Source organism: Chelonoidis abingdonii, chromosome 1, assembly GCF_003597395.2.
Source record: "Chelonoidis abingdonii isolate Lonesome George chromosome 1, CheloAbing_2.0, whole genome shotgun sequence".
NCBI lineage: Eukaryota > Metazoa > Chordata > Testudines > Testudinidae > Chelonoidis > Chelonoidis abingdonii.
Window position 1 is genome coordinate 126376684 of NC_133769.1, and position 24803 is coordinate 126401486.

The following is a 24803-nucleotide window of genomic DNA, read 5'->3' on the forward strand; positions in this document are numbered from 1 at the left end:
CATTTGGGAGCAAGTTGCTGTTATCATTGTGTACACAAAGAGAGGGATACACAGTGTTAAATAATGGAATAATAGCTTTGACATTCACAAGTCTGTGGCAACCCTATAAGAAGTGATGACCCTCAGTTGTACTTCTGAAACAGATACAGTAACTCCTCCCTTAACATTGTAGTTATGTTACTGAAAAAAGCGACTTTAAGTGAAATGATGTTAAGCGAATCCAGTTTCCTCGTAAGAATTAATGTAAATGGGGGGGTTAGGTTCCATGGAAATTTTTTTCACCAGACAAAAGACTATATTATATATATGTATACACAATATGAGTTTTAAACAAACAATTTAATAATGTACACAGCAATGATGATTGTGAAGCTTGGTTGAGGTGGTGGAGTCAGAGGGTGGAATATTTCCCAGGGAATGCCTTACTGCTAAATGATGAACTAGCAGTCAGCTGAACCCTCAAGGGTTAACACATTGTTGTTAATGTAGCCTCACACTCTACAAGGCAGCACGAATGGAGGGAGGGAAGACAGCATGGCAGACAGAGACAGACACACACCTAGTGTGTGTGAGAGAGACAGATGCGCATTTCCCCTTCAAGTACATTGACCCCACTCTAAGAACATTGCTTTTTTAGATCAGCAAGTTGAGACAGCAGCTGCTGTCTACAAGCTCCCTCTGTCCTGAACCCTGTCGTATCTCCTTCCTGCTCTGTGGAAATGGGGTAAATGGGTGGCAGGAGCAGGTGGGAGGAGGACACCCAGACATTAGCCTCTCTCTTTCCCCTCCGCACAGCAAGCAGGAGGCTCCCAGGAGAAGCTCCAAGGCAGAGGGCAGGAGCAGCACACGGCAGTGTGGGGAGGGACAGCTCAGTGCCGGCAATTGGTAGCCTGTTTGGCAGCTGCAGCACAGGGGATTTAGGGGAGTGGGGAGCTGATGGGGGTCTGCCGGTCCACCCTGGTTCCAAGCCCCCACCAGCTAGCTGCAACAGGCTGCTCTTTCTGCTAGCAGTGGACAAAGCAGGCAGCTGCCAAATTATGTTATAAGGGAGCATTCACAACTTTAAACAAGCATGTTCCCTAATTGATCAGCAACGTAACAACGAAACAATGTTAACCGGGACAACTTTAAATGAGGAGTTACTATATTGTAACATAAGCACAGCTCTAGGGGGCTCTGGAGCATGCTACCACTTGGAAACATTGGAATATAGCTTTGGAAAAGCAGTATTCATTTGAATTTTAAGCTCAATGAAATGAATCGTTTTGGACCAAATGCTGGACATGGTGTTGCAAAGAGCCTATCGTGTCCCCGCCCAATCCCCCATTCACCAAACGGTTCAGTCAACCAGATGATGGATCCCTTTCCCCTACATGAAAGAAAGAGCCTTACGCCTGAGCTGCGTCTCCTTTAACTAGCAAGGGCTCTTTTGAATATGCACTTTAGTCCTCTGCCATAGCTACCAGACTATCATCTGACTATAGACGCCCTTCCTGAAAGTTGTATTCCTCCTTGGGAATCTCACCCACTGGAATGAGGTCCAGACAATCTGCAACAACTAATCTTGCGTGAATGCCTCATGTGAAAGATCTAAATCATTGATTCAAAACAGCTGCATATTGGAATATAGGCCAATTTGTTTTTCTTTGCTTTTGGACATATTTTTCCTGGGTGGGGAAGTGCTAAGATGCTCCTGTGGAAGAACTGTCTTTGTAGATAACTGTCATGTTACGTGACTGGCTTGCCATAGATCATCCCAAATGAGATAAAGTTGTGTTACTGTTTTCCCCTGCTTCTGCATATTTTCCATTACCACATCAAAAGTGGGAGAAGAGGCTCCGCACTCTTTTTTTATGGTCTATAAACCAGGGGTTCTCAAATTTTTCTTTCTGAGCCCCTGCCCCCACTTCCCCGGCATGCTATAAGAACTCCGCGGCCCACCTGTGTCACAGCAGCTGATTTTCTGCATATAAAAGCCAGGGTTGGCATTAGGGGGTAGCAAACAGGGCAATAGCTTGGGGTCCCATGCCACAGGGAGCCCCATGAAGCTAAGCTGCTCAGGCTTCAACTTCAGCTCCAGGTAGCAGGGCTCAGGGCCTCGAGCTTCAGCCCCAAGCAGTGGGGCTTTGGCTTTCTGTCCTGGGTTCCAGTGAGTCTGATGCTGGCCCTGCAGTGGGCCCCGGACCCCTAGTTGAGAATCATTGATATAAACCAAAATAAATAAATTCACTCCTTCCTCAGTTGTTCCTTTGGAACAGCAAAGAAATGTTCCCTGTATGCTAAATTTCCTTTCATCTTGAATCCTTCAAGGAAACAATGAGCTGTTCGTGGTGGTCCTGTATGTCCTTGTCATATTCCATTCTTCCCAGACTCACTCCACCTATTCATACCACTCCATCTTATTCTTCAAACTGAGTAATGGGTCAGCGCCTCATTTTGGAGCGTGCCACTGCTGCGTAGCTGGCTAGAGGAGCTGCCATTAACCAATGCAAGGTATGTCCCCCACCCCACCTCCGAGTTAAGGGGGTTAGTATGCGCTCACTTTTATAGCCCTCAAAAAGCTTGCTGAAATGGACATGAGGAACGAAACAAGGATCTCCCACAGGACTGTGCAGAGCCCTAGGGTTCTAGAGTTGATCCAGTTCATTTTTTTTAACTGGTCAGCGTTTATGTAGATCTTTGCGACATTACCCATTTTGCATTGCCTTTCTGATGGTTTGTTTGCCATGTTTTCTATGTGCCAGGGCACATACGTTCAAGCTATTTCTTGTTGGGGATAGTTCATATTTTTCAGCAAACTAATAATTTTTTCCACATTGTCGCTCCAAAAAGCTCTTGTATTCTGGAGGAGTTACAGAGGTGTGTTTATTTTTTCTCCCTAAATGGCCTTATTTATTTGTCTTTATAGGCTGGCAACATAAGAACATATTTTCCTATGAACGGTAGCATTACTAGGAAGCAATTGTGAACAGTGAGGTTTTAGCATTGAATGACTCTAGTGATATTTTAGGAGGGTGAATTTTAATAAGTGCTGGCATGTATTTAAATAAGTCTCTAATGCCACAAGGGAAAGAATATTACTTAGGGTGCACATCATTCTCTGCAGAAGAACTCTCGATAGATCTGGAAGAAGATGTCTCGCCACAAGATCCTCTCACAGAGATCTACCACATCATCCTGCCTAGGGGCTGGAGAATTTGCCTCTATGTGGAAAAGACAGGGGTGCTCATTCACAGAGTTTGCAGAACTCCAGAGATCTGTACCTGGGGGGTGAGGATGAAATCCATGTGTTGCCCATCCCAGCAACATACATGTCCCCACAGCCCTCTGTCTCTTCTCCATAGTTTGTATTCTCCACACCTGCATGGAACCCAGACCCCATGGAGAGGCCTCCTCAGGATCCATAAGAGGGTGAGGGTGATGCTGCAGAGGTAGCAGAGTCCGCTTTTCACATACGGGGATTCCTTTCCAAGTGTGGATTTGAGGATGGTGGGCAATGATGTAGGGTCAGGTCAAGAGAACAACATTTCACTCTCTTATTTTAGAGACATTGCCAAACTGTAAGGAAAGACTACCTATTGCAGTTGGAAGAAGAAATGCATTTTTATTTCTCCTTAAAATAGATACGGGGAGGGGGGAATGGGCAATATATTTCCTGTTTAAAGGACCAATCATTCAAATACCAGGTGGAGTGCTTTCCACTAGGAATGCTCCCATAGGCCAATAGGACTATTCGCAGTAGTAAATAGTTCACCTGCAGTAAGTGGTTTTAGAGCACTGTATACTAATACAATTAATTACTTAGCTCCTGAAAACAAACCTACATATTTATGCCATCGTTATGATAATGTTCAGTTTTCATATTAAGTTAGAAATACGTTTAACTCTTGAAATGGTTCTGTACACAATCTGAAGTTAAAGGGGCAATTTAAGTGTATCCAGTACTCTGGAAAGTAATATTTGGATTTCACTGAGACAGTTTGATGTCTATGTCACATGAAAAAGCAAGTTAGCCACACTTCTCTATAAAAAAAGACATAATAAAATAAGAAATAATTTAAAGAAAGATGTTTGTAGGCTTTCAGAATAGTATTTCTCTGGGTATCAGCTTGTGAGAGACTAAAGTAGTGAACTACTGTTCAGAGTTTTATCTATCTGTAAAGGTGAAGTCCTGCTTTAAGACCCAAATCTGCCATCCTTACTCATATTGAGTAATACTTTCTCCACAGGTAATACTAATGAAATCATTGGGACCATTTGTCAAGTAAGGTACTACTTAATGAGAGTTGGACTAGCAATCAAACTCAAAATGTAAGGTATATAAGTACCAGAAATGTAATACAATATAAACCTTGGAAATAAGAAAAGTCTATGTCTGTAAAAATTTAACGGACAATTGTGAAATTAGTGTAAGTATATAAGAATGAAAAAATAAATAAATAATAATACCAGATGCTACATATGTATATCTAGATTTATAGAAAAGAAGTATGGTCATATATTACTTGAGAAATATTATGAGCTGGCTAAATGAGGCAAGTGTCCTGTGGGAAAAAATAGTATGTGGTCATGTAATTAAAAACTGTGTCATAACACATATCCACAAGGCGGCCAAATTAAGGTTGCACAGGCAACCTTAATTCTGGTATTTCCTAACTTCTGAGTACTTAAATTTTCTGTCTTAAAGTAGCTTTTAATATAGCTTTTGTGTGTAATTATTTATATAGTGACCCAAAGCGTGCATGGCATTTCATAGTACATAAAAAAAGACACAATCCCTGCCTTGAAGAGCTTGCAATCTAAATGTATATAAGGCACAACAGTACCTAGTAACTATTTATTGCTCCAGGTAACTGCAATAATCAAGGTATTTTCCTCAACTAAGGTAGGAGAGACCAAAGTATCACAATTACTATAGGAGAGACTAAATGCTGAGTTTTTAATTGTGCCCAGTGTGGTCATATACACATCTATAGAATAATTTATATCCTATATATGTGAGAGACAGGAAGTATATGATTTTGTAATTAAGATACTGGACTAAATCTTGAGATCTGAGTTCAGTTCCCAGCTCTGCAACAGACTTCTGGTGCAAACTTGGGCAAATCACTAAGGGCCAGATATTTGAAGGTATTTAGGTGCTTAAAGGTACAGACAGAAACCTACTAGGATTTTGAAAATTCCATTACTCATGTAAATACCTTTAAAAATCTGGCCCTATGTTTCTTTGTGCCTCAATTCCCCATCCGTAAAGTAGGAATAATAATATTTTCTTTCATCCACTCTTATTGTATCTTATATTTAAATTATAAACTCTTCAGGGCAAGAACTCTCTCTCTTACCTTGTGTATTTACAGTTCCTAATACAATTGAGTCCTGGTCTTGGTTTGGGCACTAGGAACAATTTTAATAGAACTAATAATAATATATAGATGGTGGTGTAGTGTCTGTGTCCTCAGTTGCACAACCATGTGATAACCCTTCCTGCCTCTCCTACATTCTGTCTACAGCCCATTTCTCAGGGGCTACTTCTGATAGTCCAAACTTTTGAGCAGCATGTGTTCTCCTTTCATCATAAACATGGAACTTCCTTCCAAAATTACCAGGCTGGGGTGCATGAATGAAAATATCTATGCTCTTGTATAGTGACTTGCTTATGTTATAGTTCAGTATTCCCATATTTTCTCATTCTGTCATCAATAAGATTCCAAGTATTTCATATCCTTTGATAATCATATTAAGTTCCATTGAGGGGAGAAGGGTATTGGGACAAAGAAAAATAATTATTTATTTTATTTTACTTTATTTTATTTTGGGGTGTAGGGGGCCTCTTAATGAAATCCAAGAGCTTTGAAAATAAATTAATAAGTTTTATCACGTGAGGTGGTTTTTCCCCCTTAGGTTATTTCATTTATTTATTTTGACTTTTTTTTGCTTATTGTGTGTCCCCTCTCTGATAGGAATTGCAAATACTGAAATATTTGCATAAAAATACAGACTTTTCATAATGAAACAAACCTTGAAAAGGAGGGTATTTAGAGGTGAGGGAGCGGAGAAGGGAATGCTTCAGATATTCTGAACAGCCTACCTGATCTTAAAATGACCAATATTCTCTTCACTCTAATAACTGTTATACACAAGCACTGAATCTAAGGATAAATTAAGTAGTTCATGCTAAATGAGCACTAAGAAAACCTTCATACCATGCATACACCAGCAAATATTCTATATGTTCCAAATATGTTACAATAAAGGTAGCTTACGTATGTTTTAGAGTGTGTTTAAAAATTGTATTGGGATTATTTGTTGTATCACAGCTTCTTTCTTTACCACCAGTCCAGTGGGACATGGCTCAGAAGGAAAGAAGAAATAAAACTAATATACATTAAGCACCTCTAAAAATGGCACACACAAAAAGTAGCTTTTCTCTGCATTATAATGGCATGACTTCAGTCCAATGTCTCAGTACTTTCCAGGGTAGGAAGCAAGTACCATGACTCATATTGAAAAGCTAGGAATCTTCTTTTTTTAAATACTCATTTCTAGTTGTGTGACATTATATGTATCAGATTTGTTTTGATGGAGCAATTCTACACTGGCAGGAGGTGGGGGGGGGTGAGGCAGAGGAAAGAACTCTTTCTCTAGCAGGTTGCTGAGGTTTTTTAATTGGGTTTTTTTTTAGGTGTTTAGTTACAGTTACTGAGTGGTTTGGAATGTTAGAATGAGTCTTGGGGCAGACAAATAAGTGGGCAGGGTGAAGATGAGTCAGTAAAAGATGCATAACTGCAGTTTATCACATGGCTTTTCAATTTATCACATGCCTGTACAATCTATCATATAATAGAATAGTAGTTCTGGATACCTGAAAAGTGGTGTACTGTTATAAGGTAGATTGCAGAGCCATTTGATAAATTTAGAAGTCATGTGGTGATGATATTTATATTGCAGCAACATCCAGAGGTCCTACTCAGGATTGGAACTGTGTTAGGCACTGTAAAAAATGCATATGAAGAATCAGGATGAAATTCTGGCTCATTGAAATCAATGGGAACTTTGCCATTGACTTCAGTGGGTCAGGATTTAACCTGTAATCCCTTCTCTGAGGAATTTACACCTAAGAAGTCGCCTATGAATGGGGGAGAGAGAGGGATACTATAAAGTATATAGACTTGTATAAAATTATGTACATATAAATGTGTGTATTTACTTTCATTATCTTTATACATTAGTAGAGCAAAAGGCAACGTCTGAAACTAGCCCTGATTTGGGGTCAGTTGCATTCAAACTGTAAATCTAGTATCAAGAAGGGGTTTATTTTTTTTTTTTGAAAGAACAGTAGCCATCTGACAAGTTGTTATTAGACAAATGTGAATAACAAGGCATTAGCTTAAAAAAAATAAAGAAAACCTTGAAGAGAAAAACTGAAAAGAGAGGGTCTGAATTATCTACTACTTCAAAAAGTTGTATCCTAGCAACAGTAGGTAACAGTAAACATACATGGTATAAAAGTTAAAATTCAATAGTTAAATAAGACATAGGAAGGGTCAGTCATAATATATGCATTTTATATTGTATCAAGTAATCTGATTAAAATGAAATGACATTGGCCCTTATTTTTGGGAGGAAATAAGTGCAAGTATTAGAGCAGTGCTACATATCTTCCAGGTTGGAATGGAAATTACATTGTTTTGACTGGGTTATTTCTGTATCCATGCAAACCGTCCTCACCTCTCCGCAGTCTTATCTCCTTTATACAACTGTGTTTGTGTCATTAAAGTCAAAGGGTCCTTAGGCCCCCTTACAGGGTGTAATTTGGAGGGAGAATTTGAAAAAAAAAATGTGACAGCCAGTTTTTAGAAAAAAGGGCATTTTCCTGTAGACGTTTTCCTAAATGGGAGGATTTTTTACTGAAATGTTTTGCTAGCGTGTCAGGCAGTCACTTGGAATCAAATGCAGACTTGTGTTATGTTGTGGACTTGGCAATGACAATTGTGTGTGTGTGTGTGTGTGGTGCTTTGGTTATGTTAGCCCTGGAGGCAGAGTTAACACTTGCAATGGGACAAGAGTATTTGCAGTCATCAGAGAACTTTGCAGTCAGCTTCAATAACATCACTCCATTTTTTCACCTTTTTTTTTTTAAACATTTTTTTTTTTGGCAGCGAAGCTTTTAGTAGAACCATCTGTCTTTCTATTAGTGTTTTTGAGTCCTGTTTTGAAGCTTCTTTGCTTGGCAAAGTCACTTTCATCCCTGGAAACCGTTTAAAAAAAAGTTCCATGGCTTCTTGCCGAAGAAGAGTACTATGCAAAAATTCCACACGGCTGTTCATTTTTGTTCTAAAAGAATACAGTTACTTTGTCTTAAATATATATATATATCAAGGCAGAAGTGGGACACTTCCAGACTGGTTGAATGTAAGGAGGAAGAAATAGCATTTTATATTTTATGTCTTCCAAAATCCAAATATGCCTTGTTAACTAACTAGATCAGAATAGCAACAAGAAGAATAAAGTAACAGCCAAAGTCAGTCAGGCTAACACAGTAATTAGCGCTACATCTAGCATAGCTTCAGTCTTGAGTTCAATCTCCAACTGCAGCAATTTCTAACCAATACGTCTTGTGAGCTTCGTCTTACAGGATGTCCCAGGCTGTAAAGGTGCAATAACCACCCACAGAGTTACTGCCATTCTTAATGCTGCAAACAGAGAGGACCCGTACCTGCGGACAGTGAGGGAAGAGGGGCAGCGGCTTCAGCAGATATTACTGAGCATGCTCAGTACAAGCCAAGCAGGAAATCTGGGGGGGAGCACATGACTCTGTGTGCCCCGCCCCAGGTGTTGCCTCTGGCTGCATACATCACACCATGAACCAAATGTTTATCTATAACAGCCTATCTACATCTCTTATGCCTCTGCTCCACAATCCTGTGGTCAATCTTGATGACCTCTCTTGTAAGTGTTTCCTTCCCTTTACTTATTGATCTCCTGAAAGGCAAAGTTTCATTTATTGGTGTAGTTTTTTTGTTAAAACCAGTTATTCTGCTGATGACTTCAGTTACCAAACAATTTTCTCTTCTTCTATGTGAGATGGAAAAACAATGTCCTGATCATCTGTAGTATTCAAAAACATGCATAAAACTTTGCAAAAGTAGTAGTGTTAGCTGTTGTGTTATGGCCAGTTTCCAATTTGGATGACAACTTTCTGCCTGCCTAAAGTCCCCTTCAGTTTCACTTGCAACGTAATAGTCTTCATTTCCTGCCCTACACTTTTGTGTAGTGTTGCTGTGCAACATGAAACAGCCGACACTCCAGATGTGGCTGTATTTCACTTGTGAGCAAAGTGTTTCAACTGTGTTTTGTGGCCATCTCCGAGAACGTGTCTGTGTCTGTGTCTGTGCATGCATGTATGTGTGTGTACGTACACGCATATATCCCAACACATACATACGCGTCTAATATTTGCAAAGTGTTTAGTGTTGAGGCGGGAGGGATAGCTCAGTGGTTTGAGCGTTGGCCTGCCTAACCCAGGCTTGTGAGTTCAATCCTTGAGGGGGTCACTTAGGGTTTTAGGGCAAAAATCATTACTTGGTCCTGCTAGTGAACACAGGGGGCTGGATTTGATGACCTTTCAAGGTTCCTTCCAGTTCTAGGAGATAGGTATATCTCCAATTATTATTATTATTATTAATCATTTGAGAGGAAATGTTCTATGTATGTGATTGTGATTTGGCAACATTGTGATGTGGAATATCTTACTGTCACATGGAGAAGACAGATAAAAGTGCAGACGTGGTTGTTAAGGTGAAATGAAATATAAGTATTCCTCAATTTATGTAATTAAGTGCTGGGGTATATGGTAATTAACGCACATCTGAACTGTTGATGCTGTTGGAACCCCTCACAACACAGGAGTATATTCTACTCTGACCTGGCTAAAAAAAATAAATAAGCAACTACACAGGCATGTTTTCCAGAAGATTTTCCAGGTTTGATTTTCCTCCTTCTGTTCAGCAGGTTCAAGGTCAGATGCCTCCATTGATGATTCCAGTGTTCCCTCCAGATCAACGAACCCTAGCAGCAGCTGCTCAGCAAGGATTCCTCCTTCCTCCTGGTTTCAGCTACAAGGCAGGATGCAGTAAGTCCTATAGATTTTCAATCTGGAAGTGGTCAGGGGGCAGAGTTTTAAATAGGTTGTCCAGTAGTTATGCGGAACTAAGTCACCATCAGAAATATCACGTCTACTGCTCTGAGGTGACAGACCTACTAAGCTGAATTTAGGATTTACAGAATAGTGTGAGGACAGATTTACCCAGAGGTCACTAATAAGTTCATTGATATAATGGCCAAGTATTTCAGAACCGGCTAGTGAATGTGAGTGCCCAAGTTGAAGGGCCTGATTTTCGAATAGCATGTGCTCCGCCCTTTCTGAAAATCTCTTTACAGTGTGTCAGGTGGGGCACTGACAATCACTATTTACTTCTGAAATTTTTGACTATGCTGTGCAACAAAACAAAACACAAGCAAGGGCAGATGCTCATCGTCATGTACAGATCCTCCTCTCTTAATCTAAAACGGAAGTTGTTTGAAGTGGCCCAATAAATTTCAACACTATTGTAAGGAAATATGTTTTTCCCTCTAGCAGCCTGCTTGCTTTTTGTTAACTAAGGGCCTATTCTACCCTCTTTCTACACATAGAACTCACATTCATCTCAATGGGAGTTCTGTACAAAGATCAAAGATAGCATATGCCTCTCAATTTGATAGACTAACACAAAGCATAAGTATATTTTACAAGAGCCTAAGACTAAAAACTGTGTAACATCTATTTTTTTAATCTTTGAAAGTTTTATTGTCACTACAGGATCCTGATTTTTTTTGGCAGTTTTATTTAAGCCTTCCATAGGATCTCTTGTTCCTGTCAACAAGATAAGAATAAATATAGGTTCAAAATAAATCAAATGTCTTCCTTTCATCAAATAGATTTAGTTACAGCATAAATTCTATAAACCTGGTTTTATGCATTTGTACTTATCTAACTCTACTGACATCAGTTTCATATCTTGTTATCTAAGACTTGCTTCTTTTACCGTTCTCTCTCTTTAGTGCATCTGTTTAGCTTTATTATGTCCGCATCAGTGTATCCGTCTGTATCATTGACTAACTCATGAATTTGTCAATTGTTTCTCATTACGCAGTGCTCACCAGTGGAGCAGTTTATTAAATTTTGAATGCAAAGGGACTATCTGGTGATACTTTTTGTCCTGCAATTTTAGATTCTTTTATTTTCTAACTTTATAGATCCAATATTGGGTTTCTTTGAGCAAAGTTCCCTTTCGCTTTGGCCATCACCCATCTTGGTGTACTATAGGTTATTACCACTACTGAGAAATCACTGTTCGAAACACTTCACCTCACTCAGCAGCTGCAGTGCCAAAGCATGGGCTCATTCACTTCTTCCAGTGATTTCACACCCATTTGTTCTCAAATGGGAGAAGTAGTGATTCACATTGCAGAATGTGTAACCGAAAGCCACATTGAATATGAATGCTACCATAACTGTAGGCCTGGAAAAGGTCAAGAAAACACCCCATTAGACGTATCTGGCAGATTAAATTAGTTCTGTGTTAATGCAGTCTGACTTGGAGAGAGGGTTGATATTTTTTAACTGTTAGTAAATTAACAGTAGGATGGTCACATGGTACCTCACATCCATGAACTTCATATGACATCACACATTTTTGTAACCTTGGAAATAAAAAAAACTGAAAAATGCTGCTGCTCTTCCTGGCAATAAGGCTTAAAATTAACAGCATGCCAAGGTCTAAGATTGAGCAGAAGCCAGTGGAAAAAGACAGCTCTCTGTTTGCTGATTCCCCTGGCATGTTTGACTGAGTTTGAATGAGAAGCTGAGGGGAAGTGATCAATAGTCCAAAGGATTTTTTTTCTTTTAGCTCACAATTTAATGTAAACAATAACATATATTGGCTTAGTTATACTAGAAAGCTTGTAGCAGTGAAAAATATAGCAGCCTAAAAAACTGTAATGTGGTCCCATCAAGTAATGGTTTTTGAGAGGCAATTAAAACAACTCTCTCCTTCTACCCTTCTCTCCCCCATTTCTGTCATTGGTCATGGTAAAGTCATGGTAGACGGCAGACAAGATTTTGGGTAAAATTTTCAAAAGTGCTTAAAGTGACTTAGGAACCTACATTCTATTTTCAAAAGTGACCTAGGCACTTAGGAGCCTAAGTCCCATTGACTTTCACATAGACTTAGGATCTCATTGATCAGATTTTCAAAGTTATTTTGGGGCACCTAAAGATACAGACAGGTGCCAAATGGGATTTTCAAAAGGGCCTAAGCAGGTTATCTTAACTTCTACTGATTTCCATGTTAGGCATCTAACCTGGTTAGGCACTTTTGAAAATCCCACTATGTTCCTATCTGCATTTTTAGGCACCTAAAATGCCTTTGAAAATCTAGCCCCATTTGCCTAAGTAACTTTAGAAAATGGGATTTAAGTTTCCAAGTCATTCAGGTACTTTTGAAAATTTTATTCTTTAAGCCTGGGCTGAACAATTTTCATGAAAATTTTACAAGACTGATTTATAGACTTCCCAAGTGACAATTCTGTTATTTGCTAGCTTTCATAATTTGCATTTAGAAACGAAAAACTGCATGAGACCCTTAGTTTTATTGACAAACAGGTAAGAACCACATGTTAGCAAGTTTTGTATTTAGCATTTACCCACAATGGGGAATTTATAGCTTTGGGGGGAGGGCGGGAGGAGTTTTATCTAGATAAAAACCATGGCCTACATTTTCAAAAAGGAATTAGTGATTTTGGATGCCTTGATTATTGGTTGCCAAGTTTGAGACACCGGAAAAGTGCCCAATTTTCAGAAGGTGCTGTACCCTGCTCTCTGAAAGTCAGGCCTCCATAAAGACTCTCAAGTACCTCAAATCACCACTCGCTTCTTGAAAGTTAAAACCCACATCTTGCAAAGGAGATCCTTTGTGCTACAAGTAACACCTTAGATTACTGAAACAGGAAGACGTATGAATATCTTATTCAATACTACTCTTTGTCTCATTCAACTTGGACGGCGAGACTAATCTAGTTAAACACTCTGTAGTTGCTTTCCCTTTATGGTTCTCCTGGCCAACAGTAGTGCCTGGTTTCCTAGAGTTTTATCTATATGTCTCCCATTAGCTTCAGTGAGAATTATGTGGTCAAATTCCTCAGCCTACCCTTCAAATTGTATACCCCAAAGGACCAAAAGGACACTTGGGGCGGGGGTCATTTTGGTGAGAAAAATGCTATTTTCTAATTTTCATTTACTTCTTTAAATTCACTGAAGAGCTGCTCTGACATGCTGTTGTAAGAGGAGCTTGTCCACTGTAGATTCACTGTCTGATTAGTACTATGTTCTGGTGTGTTGAGATATTAATAACAATATGATGATAATTAATTAATAACTCGTATTTAAATAGATTGATTTTATCCACGGCTCTCACAGTGCTTTGCAAAGGTATGTAAGTATGATCATTCCTGTTTTACAGATGGGTAAACTGAGGCAGCAAGATTAAGTGATTTGCCCAAGGTGAGATGGCAGAGCAGATTATAGAATCCATGTTTCCTGACTTCTAGTTCAATGCACTACCTGGAGCTTTTTCCTCCTAACAAATTTTAATTGGGAATTTCTTGTTTTGTTATATTTTTTTAAACAGATGGTTTATATTTCATAATGGACCATTTAAACAAGTTGACACTTCCTTTCCTTTCTCTGCAGCATATTGTGTAGTGTTAAAGTTGGCAGAAAGAAGCATAAAGCTCTTGGGCTTGGATTAGAAGCTTCTATTAATATTGGATTTCTATTAGGAAAACGAAGCAGAGTTCTTGATCCCTGGTTCTGGTTGCTTCCTAAATGTAGTGTAATTGCTTTAAACGTTTAATATTAATTATTTATAACCAAAGCAGTTGTTTCTTAGTAGAAAAAGAAGTGCCAGTGTGGCTATTCATTGGTCATCTCTTTGCTAAACATTAAGAGTTTATTATTAAAAACTGAAATCCTAAAATGTTTTGTGCATGACATCTGCTTTTGATGAATAATGAAATGCCATATACATTTAGGATGAGAAATAAAATGAAGATTGTGACTAGTTCTGGTCCTCTAAAATTGTGATGTGATAATCCCAACATCTTCACCAAATTACTCTAATACATCCTCCCCATAGTTTCAATCAGGTATGTTGCCCTAGTGTACCAGACACAGGGATAAGAGCCAGACTACTGCTTCTCCAGAATAGTGGCCGAACTCCTGATCTCTGACACCGATGTGCTGTGTGATTTTAAGCAAGTAATTTAAATGCTCTGACTTTCCCTATACTGTACTCTTTAACCCTAAAATATCTCACTGTTGCTTTCAGTTTCACTGGTGATAGCAAGAGTGGGATCTCCTGTGTAGGTGAAGCACTCATGGTTCCAGCATTTCGACCACTGTGGGGGAAATCCTGACCCTATTGAAGTCAAGGGACTTTTGCTGTTGACTTCATTAGGCCCAGGATTTGCCCCCTATTGTGTAGACCTGGGCAAAGTTTGATGTCATGGTAGTTAAAACACTGGCAGCCATGGGATATTTATTTAGAGGATCATTTAATCAGTGTTTGTAAAGTGCTTTGAAAATATAAAATATTATGTAAATGCAAAGTGTTAGGATGTGAAATGTTGCAGTGTGCTATTTAAAAGCTGCTGTATTATACTTCAGAGGTGGCTTCTTTTCCATGGTGAACAAAATGTCTCTTCCTTGTATGTGCACATGCATAGATCTGTAGAGAGAGAGAGAGAGAGCTAACTTGTTACTATACCGTAAGTAACTGATAATGAGGGGAAGGGAGTAAGGAATTCCCTCTCCATCCCCTTTTGTATGGCACAGGTAAGGTCCACACAGAAACCCAACCCTTGTGCTTGTGAGAGCAGAGAGGCTGTTGCTAGAGGAACCACTTACCAAAAAGGCAGCAAAGAGTAAGCAACAAAGTACAATCCCCTAGCAAACCTGAGGAGCAGAATGTTCTCAGACAGATTGCCTCTTAGTGCCCCCTTTTAGGCAGTGCAGTTCTGCACCACCTCTTAGTGTAGGCTGATCTGACACGCATAATATATAACCCATACTTTGATAAAAATGTTGACATCCTTCAGAATAAAAGGCATTGAATAAATACAAATTGTTATTTAGGAGAGTTTTCCCCCGTTGCGTCTTTGTCTTTTTTTTTCTTTAAATGTTTGGTAACGCTTTTAGAAAATAAAATAAAAATGTTGACAAACCTATCACACTGTTGCATTTTACATTGGACTCCCCCCTCCCACTTGTGATTGAAGCAATCCAGTGCGAGAAATGCTGCTTGCTTAGTGGGTCAACAACACATTTAGTGTTCTAAGCTGAAATTCCTGAGACCATTTGAGTGACATAGTTTTTTCAGTTTTGTTTTGTTTCCAGAAATGGTAGTTACTACTACAAAAGTTTTGAAGGGGGGATTTGCTACCAAATATATTTTCTAGATTATTCACTAGTTCTCAGAACAGCTCCTAGGTGGTGTTTTACTTGCTGGTACCTATGTTATTTTTATGGCCACATACCAAATTTAGGAAACAAAACCTGTTTTTCTTTTTCTTTGCCCTTTCCTCCCTCCCCCCTATGGAAAATTTGTTGTAACAAATCATATTGTGTTCCCAATCAGATGTCATCCACTTGGGTTTTTTGGAAAGCACTTTAATCACGGCTTCAGCCATATCCAATTGGGAAAAAATGTGAATATACAATAGGTATATTGTATGTTTGTTGTATTTCAGCTCATTGAGGCTGGAAATTTCCTAAATAAAATAAGCACACAAAAGTATTGATGAAATATCTAATTACCCCTTAAAATAGGCATAAATGTGTGAGAAAGTGGACAAGCCAAGCCTAATAAAATGTGCTGAATTTACTGTTCCTCCATTTTCTGAACAGTATTTTCTACATCTAATAAAAATGAAACTCTCCGATAATTGGTTCCTCATACAGTACAGTACAATTAATGTTTAGGCGTTAAATACCATAAACTTCCTTGGGCATATTTGCTGATGTATCTCTATTTTTTAGTTAGTCACATGTTTCATTGTTTAATGGGTTATCATGTGGGCTATATTTATAATTTCTCTTGTACGCAGGGTCCATGTGTCTGGCTTCTAAAGAGACTGCATGCTAATTTCTGATTTAACTGTGTCAGCTGTATCAGCTGACATACAGGTCAATGACAACCACCAAATCACAAGAAAAGAAGATTGACATGGTACGCTTTTATCAGAATGACAAAAATAGGAGCCATGTGTTATCAGGACCACATACTGTAGTTTCTTTGTAAGGATGTTAATCATCTTTTAGAGCTACTGATTGCGCCTTGGAAAAGAATGATCATATGACTAAACTCTCATCTTCCCCTCTCCCAAAATAAGAAAAAAAAAATTTAAAACTGTGGATTGGCACAGCAAGATTTAGATGCTTTGTGGTAAAGAATGTGCCCAGTATGCTCTGTGGGAATGTGTCACTGCTATAGTGTTGGACACTGAACTAAAAGTATCTTGATGGGGAACAACCGCTGGAGATTTGTGTTTCAGTTACAAGTAAAATTGCCAAATCAGAAGTGCAGGGGGAGGCTCTTACGGTACCTTTAATAAATCTGAAATAGAGAAAATAGTGACTTCTGTAATAAGAAGTTGGTGGTTTCAATTCAATTGCTGGGCCAAAACTGGTGCCTAAAATTGAGTCCCTGGGAGAATGTCGACGAGCCCCCAGCAGCGAGCATCCCAGCCTGATTTGACAGACACGGGCTAGTGGGGCTGCGCTAGCACTCTGACAATAGCTGTCTAGACAGTACTTTGAAGCTGTGGCTCATATTGGAGTTTGGGCTTTGAACCCTACCCCACCCCCCAAGCTTCAGAGCCAGAGCCAGAGCCTCAGCCTGAGCCACAACTTCAAAGTGCTGTCTACATGGCTGTTTTTAGAGCACTAGCGTGAGCCCTGCTTACCTGAGTCTGTTGACCTGAGCTGAGAGATTTTACTGCCACGGACTGTGTGGACATACCCTACATCTATATTTGAGTACCTAAATAAAGTACATCTACACTGCAAAAACAAACAAACAAACAAACAATAACAACAAAAATCCCTGTGACAGCATATCTTGAAGCCCAGGTCTACAAATTCAGGCTCGTGTTATGGCACAAAAAATAGCAGTGGAGACATTCCCTCTCAGGCTGGAACTCAGGCTCTAAAACCTGGGGAAGGAAGGAAGGGTCTCAGAGCCCAGGTTCCAACCTGAGCAGGAACGTCTACACCACTGGTGGGCAACCTCCGGTTCACAGGCTGCACGTGGCCCATCAGGGTAATCCACTGGTGGGCCACCAGACAGTTTGCTTACATTTGCACGGCTGCCCGCAGCTCCCAGTGGCCGCAGTTAAAAAAAAAAACAAAAAAAAACTGTGCAACTGGCACTGTGCATAGGTATGCTGAAAGGAAGTTAGGATACCAGGGTGCGTGCTGTCATGTGGTCCCTCAGTGGCACCTGCTCACTCTTTCTCTCCCCCCCCCTCACCCTTCCCTGGTTGGGCCTGAGCCCTCCACTCTCTCCTAGACAGAAGCTATGAATAGTGCCCAAGTGCCCATCTATTTCCAGTCCTCCCATGGTATTTTGAATATCCCTACTTCCACATCAGAACCATCAAAGTAAAGTGTGGAAATGGACAAGTATGAATGAGTGGTGAGAAGTGTTGCTGTGGCATACCTGCCTGTACCCACCTCCTTTGAGTACTCGTCAGAAAGATATTTAAGTAATAAAAACATTTTTTTAAACTGAGCTATTTCTAAAGCTGATCAAAAATGGGGGAAATGTACAGATTTAAAAAGAAGCAACACTTCAGTTAATCAATGTTTTTGTAAATTTTTTATTTGTGTTTTTTTCATTTTTGTTCTGTTTTCATTCGTTCCTCCAATCTTTCTCATATTTCCATTTTTGCCAGTGAAAAGGGGGAGGGGGTGGAAAAACAATAAACTTAACAACCAAAAAGGTTAAATTTTCCATTTTCTAATTTAACTGGGGAAAAAACTATAGGAAAAGAATCATGAAATAGATAAAAGGCCAATTTTAATGAAAACATATTTCATCAAAAATTTTTAACCTGTTCTAGTTGTTTCTATAAGGAAGTGCAACCTAAGACTTACAGGGGAGGGATAGCTTAGTGGTTTGAGCATTGATTTGCTAAACCCAGGGTTATGAGCTCAATCCTTGAGGGAGCCATTTAGGGATCTGGGACAAAATAATAATAATAATAATAAAATAAAATTGGGGATTTGTGCTTTGAGCAGGGGGTTAGACTAGATCACCTCCTGAAGTCCCTTCCAACCCTGATATTCTGTGTCAAAACATTATTATTTAACATTAGGGTGTAGCTGGATTTATGTAGCAAATAAGTAAGACTGTGTGTCTGTCACAGAAGTTGCGGAAGTCACGACTTCTGCAGTGGCTGGTGGAGCAGCCCTACAGCCAGCCACACTGGCCACTGCTGGAATGTTCCAGTGTGGCTGGCTCCAGGGACTACTTGAGCAGTAGTCCAGGGGTAGCCAGAACCGTGGCCCTGGGAGCAGCCACTGGCCCTGCAGATAGCCTGAGTAGTGGCCGCTGGGGCTGGGCTTGGGGGCCCCCCAGAGCAGAGGCCCCTCGGGGACCTCCCAGAGCAGCGGCACCCCAGGCCCACCAGCTAAGATTTAGTCAGGTATTTATAGTAAAGGTCATGGACAAGTCATGGGCTGTGAATTTTTGTTTATTGCCCATGATCTGTCTATGACTTTTACTAAAAATTGCTAAATCATAGCCTTATGAATAACACAAAAGAGCTGGTAGCTCTAAAGAGCTTGTAGCTTATAAGAAGACAGGACACTGGAAGAGATTACAGCATGAGAGAAGAAGAAATTAAATGAAACAGGTTATGATTTTAACACTATGTTAGTTCCTAAGGGATTTTCTTTTAAATTATGAATTTTTTTATATATTCTTTACAAAATATTAGATCTTGGATAAAATAATCAAAAGCATTTAAAGTAATTTAGGGCCCTAAATCTCATTTTCAAAAGTGACTTATGCAGTTAGGGACCTAAGTCTCTTTTGAAAATCAACAGGACTCAGGCCTGGTCTACACTACAACTTTAGGTCGAATCTAGCAGCGTTAGCTCAATTTAATCCTGGACCTGTCCACATGACAAAGCCCTTTTTTCCGACTTAAAGGGCTCTTTAAGTCGATTTCTTTACTCCACCTCCGACGAGGGGATTAGTGCTGAAATCGGCCTTGCCGGGTCGAATTTGGAATAGTGTGGATGCAATTCGACTGTATTGGTCTCCGGGAGCTATCGCAGAGTCCTCCATTGTGACCGCTCTGGAGAGCGCTTTCAACTCAGATGCACTGGCCAGATAGATAGGAAAAGGGCCGCGAACTTTTGAATTTCATTTCCTGTTTGGCCAGCGTGTTTGCAGAGCTCATGCAGAGCTCATCAGCATGATGTGCACATTGCCGGGGCACATTGCCCGGCCCGTACTTTGTGCGAAGTCTATGATCACGTCCCACTCATCACCACGCTGCCATCGCCTCCTCGCCTGGTTTTGCGCGAAACAATTATCTGCTGTTGCTCTGACGGAGGGAGGGGCGACTGATGACATGGCTTACAGGGAATTAAAATCAACAAAAGGGGTGGCTTTGCATCAAGGAGAAACACAAACAACTGTCACACAGAATGGCCCCCTCAAGGATTGAACTCAAAACCCTGGGTTTAACAGGCCGTTGATTTCACGAAACAAATCTGGTCAATTTCTTGTTTTGATCCATCTATCTTTTACATCTTAGGCTAGCAGCAGACAGTGCAGTACAACTACAAGCCATCATCAGCTCTTGGGTGCTCAGCAGAACATGGGAATGACCTGGCTGAGTCACTCCCATGTCTGCCCAGGCGCCCCTGACCGACCTCACCGAGGGCGGTTAAAAGAGCACCCAGGAATATGACGACAATGGCTACCAATCGTAATGCACAGTCTGATGCCAAAAGGCAATGAGCTGCTGCGTAGCAATGCAGTCCCACGTCTGCCAGCCCCCAGGAGACGTACGGTGACGGTGAGCTGAGTGGGCTCCATGCTTGCCGTGGTATGATGTCTGCTCAGGTAACCCAGGAAAGAAGGCGCAAAACGATTGTCCGCCGTTGCTTTCGTGGAGGGAGGGAGGGAGCAAGAGGGGGGGGCCTGATGACATGTACCCAGAACCACCCGCGACACTGTTTTTGCCCCATCAGACATTGGGATCTCAAACCAGAATCCCAATGGGCAGCGGAGACTGCAGGAACTGTGGTATAGCTACTCACAGTGCAACGCTCAAGAAGTCGACACTAGCCTCAGTACTATGGACGCAGTCTGCCAACTTAATGCACTTGGAGTATTTTGCGTGGAGGGACACACAATCAACTGTATAAAGATGATTTCTAAAAAAACGACTTCTATAAATTTGACCTAATTTCATAGTGTAGACATACCCTTAGATTCCTAAGTGTCTAAATTACTTTTGAACATGGAACTTAAGTTCATAAGTTTCTTTGGTGTTTATTTAAGGTATGATTTTAAACTGATTTCGTTAAGCCAGTGCAAAAGACTGTGGTACAAAAGGATATTTCAGTTTTAACTGGGCTTAAGTCAGTTTTGCTTAAATTGCTTACGAATCAATTAAAGCTAAACTAAAACAAGCCACTCTTAAACTGAAAACAGAATGTATAATGCAAGGGTTTGTACTGGTTTAACTGAAATCTATTTAAAAGCTGACAAGTTAAACCAGTGCAACTCTCTCATGTAGAGAAGGCCTTAGAAGATTGTTGTTTGAGGGACTGTGACTGAAGGTGGGTTTTAAGAATGGGAAGGTTGTAGGGCAGTGACATTCAGACCTCAGTGGTTCAGGAGCCAGTTTACTGATCTGCGTTACCCAAAAGAGACACAGTAGTGTGAATTCATTGTTTCATGTACGATAGCAGGGGTAGGCAACCTATGGCACACGTGCCAAAGGCGGCAAGCGAGCTGATTTTCGGTGGCATTCACACTGCCTGGGTCCCGGCCACCGGTCTTGGGGCTCTGCATTTTAATTTCATTTTTAATGAAGCTTATTAAGCATTCTAAAAACCTTATTTACTTTACATACATCAGTAGCTTAGTTGTATATGTATAGACTTATAGAAAGAGACCTAAAAACGTTAAAATGTATTACTGGCACGCGAACCTTAAATTAGAGTGAATAAATGAAGACTCGGCACATCACTTCTGAAAGGTTGCCAACCCCTGTACTATAGTACTATATATTAATATTTAAACAGTATGATGGGGAATATTTAGTATATACGTATGTGCGTGTGTGTGTATTTTACACAAAATGACTGACTAAGTGTTATTATTTTATCAATTACAATTGGTTAATAGCATAGTAAAATCATCCTGCTTACTTAATAACTTAGATTGGTTAATAATTAAATCACACAGTGTTTTAATATCATGTGCTGCCAAGAAGTGCATGAGACATATTAAAGAGCCACTTGCAGCTCGCGAGTCTCAGTCGGAATATCGCTGTTGTAGGGCATAAAGGACCAGGGAAAAGATTCCAGGAGAAGAGGCAAAGAGAGCGAGCTGCTTGTGGGACATGAGAACAAAGCGGGAGTGAAGGGAATATCAAAGATCAGGTCCGCACAGCAGAGAAGGAGACCAGTGATAATGTATAGATAGGCAGGAAAGGAGAGGAGCGGCTCATCCTTGAAACAAAGGATGAAAAAGCCTGGTCTATGCAGGTAAAATTTTCAGAAGTGGCTATGTGACTTGGGTGTTTGTCTTATTTTCAAAAGTGACTTGGGCATGCAGGGGCTTATGTCCCATTGAAAGTGAATGGGGACTTAGGCTCCTCGGTCACTTAGATGCTTTTGAACATTTTACCCTACATGTTTTTATAGAAAGCATTGGATTCACATCAGGAGATTCCAGTTTCTTCAGTTGCCTTTTTCCCCATATGCCTCCAAGAGGCTCCATGCTCTCATAGGTCTCACCTCTGCCATCTTCTTCATATTTTGAAAAAGAATTATACTCTACAACACTGGAACCAATCTCAGCACTTTGGCCACTGAGTAGTCTCCCAAGGCAGCTTCTGCAGCGGTTTGCAAATCAGACGATCTGTTACAGTGTCTGTGCATCAGCCAGAGACGACTTCCCCCTACACTCCCTTCTGCTCCACACTAACCACCCAAGTCCCCCTCACCCTCATTCTCCCACAAACCAGGTCCATCCTCGCCTGCATGCTCCTCTGCAACTGCATTGCTTCCTCTTCCAGGTCACTCTGCGGTCTTGTATTACCCCCCCCCCCCCAATTTCTCCTCCCTCTTCTCCCCCTTTTTCACAAACCCTGAAATCACCCTCTGAGGGATGGTCCTACAATCTGCACTCCCAGACTCCCAAATCTCTGTTCCATCCTGTGCCCTCCACAATCTCTAAAACACACCTTAATCCCACCTAGAGCTCCCCGTGTAATACCCCTCTCTCTCATGCCTGGCTCTCTTGCTCTGTCTTTCCACCTCTGTCATGTTTGAGTTATATTATCTGTCTAAGTGGTGCAGGTGGGAAATAAGTATATTTGTAATTAAGAGGAAATTAGCAGGTAATCAAATCATTTCTACCTTTTCTCTTAAGATGCAAATTCCACCCCTTGCTCCATTCCAGACCCTTCCCTCTGGTTTTTAAAAAAAAACAAAAATATAGCAAATACCTGACTTTAACATTTGTTTTATAGCAAAAGTCCAGGAATTGTAGCTGATAGTTTGGAACTTAAAGGAGCCTCCCAAAATCTGTGTTTTTGGCTGTTGTCTAAAAAATAAAGGGAGACTGGTAGCCACTAATTCCTTCCTGATTGTAATACAACAGTATGTTGTGATTGCATTTAGTAGATTAGCTTCAGTATAATACTACTGTTTGAAAGTGGATTGTTTGAGTAATACAAGCGTATGCCTGGTTTGGAAATAGCTGTTTCTAATAGCTGACTATCTTGTTTCCCATTCCTAAAAAGTTCCCAGCACTTGGGAAAAGGACCGTTTAGATCTAAAAATGAGATATTTACTGAAGCATTAATAAAATGCTTAAGAAATGCACTTTCCGAAAATGTGTTAAGCATTAAATACAACTGCTCAGACAAATCTAAATGCCAGTTCAGGAGAAATGTTAAGGACAGCTTAGAGAGGCAGTGCTCTCCAGTGGAGCGGGTATTGGTTTAGGAGTCAGGAGATCTGGGTTTAGTCTCTTCTCTGGCCTGCTGTGTGACATTCACTGGGCAAGTCAGTTCCCCTCTCTTATTTTCCCCTCCTACTCTTTGTTTGTTTTGTCTTTTTAAGAGGCAGAGACAATCTCTTGCTATGTGTGTGTACAGTACTTAGAACAATGAAGTCTGAGACTGCCTCTACTCATTACTGTACCTAGCCTAAACTTTCCCAGTATTCTTACATTGGGTCAGTTGCAACCATGGGAGTATTAGTATAGATTAGCCACAGGAGTTGTGATGGTGGGAAATATTTGAAGAAACAAAAGTCTATAGCAGACAAGGGCTACTTCACTTAATAAAATGAATTTTAAAATCCTAGCACATAATGGTAGGAAGACATAGTAATATTGAAGTAACAGAAATATTATGGATTCCAAAAGCTTCCTGGGGGTCATATATATATATATATATATTGTTCCTAAACATATTTTTGGAGCACTGGAAATGTGTCAACAACCAAAATAATAATAATAATAATACTTTAATTATTAATGACAACAGTAATAATAATGACCATGGAAAACATGGAGCACACAAGATCCTGGCTCCACACAACTTAGTATTTTAAAAACTACACTTCCGTGCACATCAGCATTCATTGCTCTTTTCTTTGGAATTGAGGAAAAAAATAATTTTAGTTTCTTATGTGGCTGGCACTTGCACAATCTGCTCATTTCTAGAAAGCAGTCATTCAAAATGAAACTGGGATTTTCCTTTGAGGTTCTTGTGGCACTGGGAGTAGCACAAAGCTATGAATGTTGAGTCTGTTACTTTTTTGGGATATTTTTCTTAGCTGTCTTTAAGACTAGCTGCTTCTGTCACTGGGTGATGTTCTAGATTAGAAAATTTTAAAGTCAAAGAATCACTTCATTCAATCAATGATATTGAACGGGAAATGGAATCCTAAATTAAATGAAGGGAATATTGGAAAATGTGGAACAGTAACATCATTTGATTAAAAATCAAAACCAAATTAGAAAAACAAGTGTGGACTGGTGGCTGGTGCAGAAATCTAGGTGTCAGGATTCCTGGGTTATGTTGGTTTTTACACTGCTTGACTGCGTGTCACAGAAAAAATAACTTCAGCCTCAGTTCAGGAAAGCACTTAAGTACAGTCTTAACTTTAAGCATACATATAAGTCCCATTGAAGATCAGTATGTGCTTAAGGCCTGGTCTACACTATGCGTTTAAACCAAATTTAGCAGCATTAAACCAATTTAACCCTGCACCCATCCACACAACGAGGCCCTTTATATCAATATCAAGGGCTCTTTAAACCGATTTCTGTACTCCTCCCCGACGAGAGGAGTAATGCTGAAATCGGTATTGCCATGTCGGATTAGGGTTAGTGTGGCCGCAAATCGACGGTATTGGCCTCCAGGCGGTATCCCACAGTGCA

General features: G+C 40.2%; 1 protein-coding gene across 7 annotated transcripts in view; it reads left to right on the top strand.

Annotated features, from left to right (window-relative positions):
- Positions 1-24803, top strand: part of SOX5 (SRY-box transcription factor 5) — an 881700-nt gene that overhangs the window by 731710 nt on the left and 125187 nt on the right. For all 7 annotated transcript variants that reach the window (XM_075069816.1, XM_075069799.1, XM_075069812.1 and 4 more), the window contains one exon: positions 10012-10132. In XM_075069816.1, coding sequence (XP_074925917.1) covers positions 10012-10132 — 121 coding nt within the window. The remainder of the gene's footprint in view (positions 1-10011; positions 10133-24803) is intronic.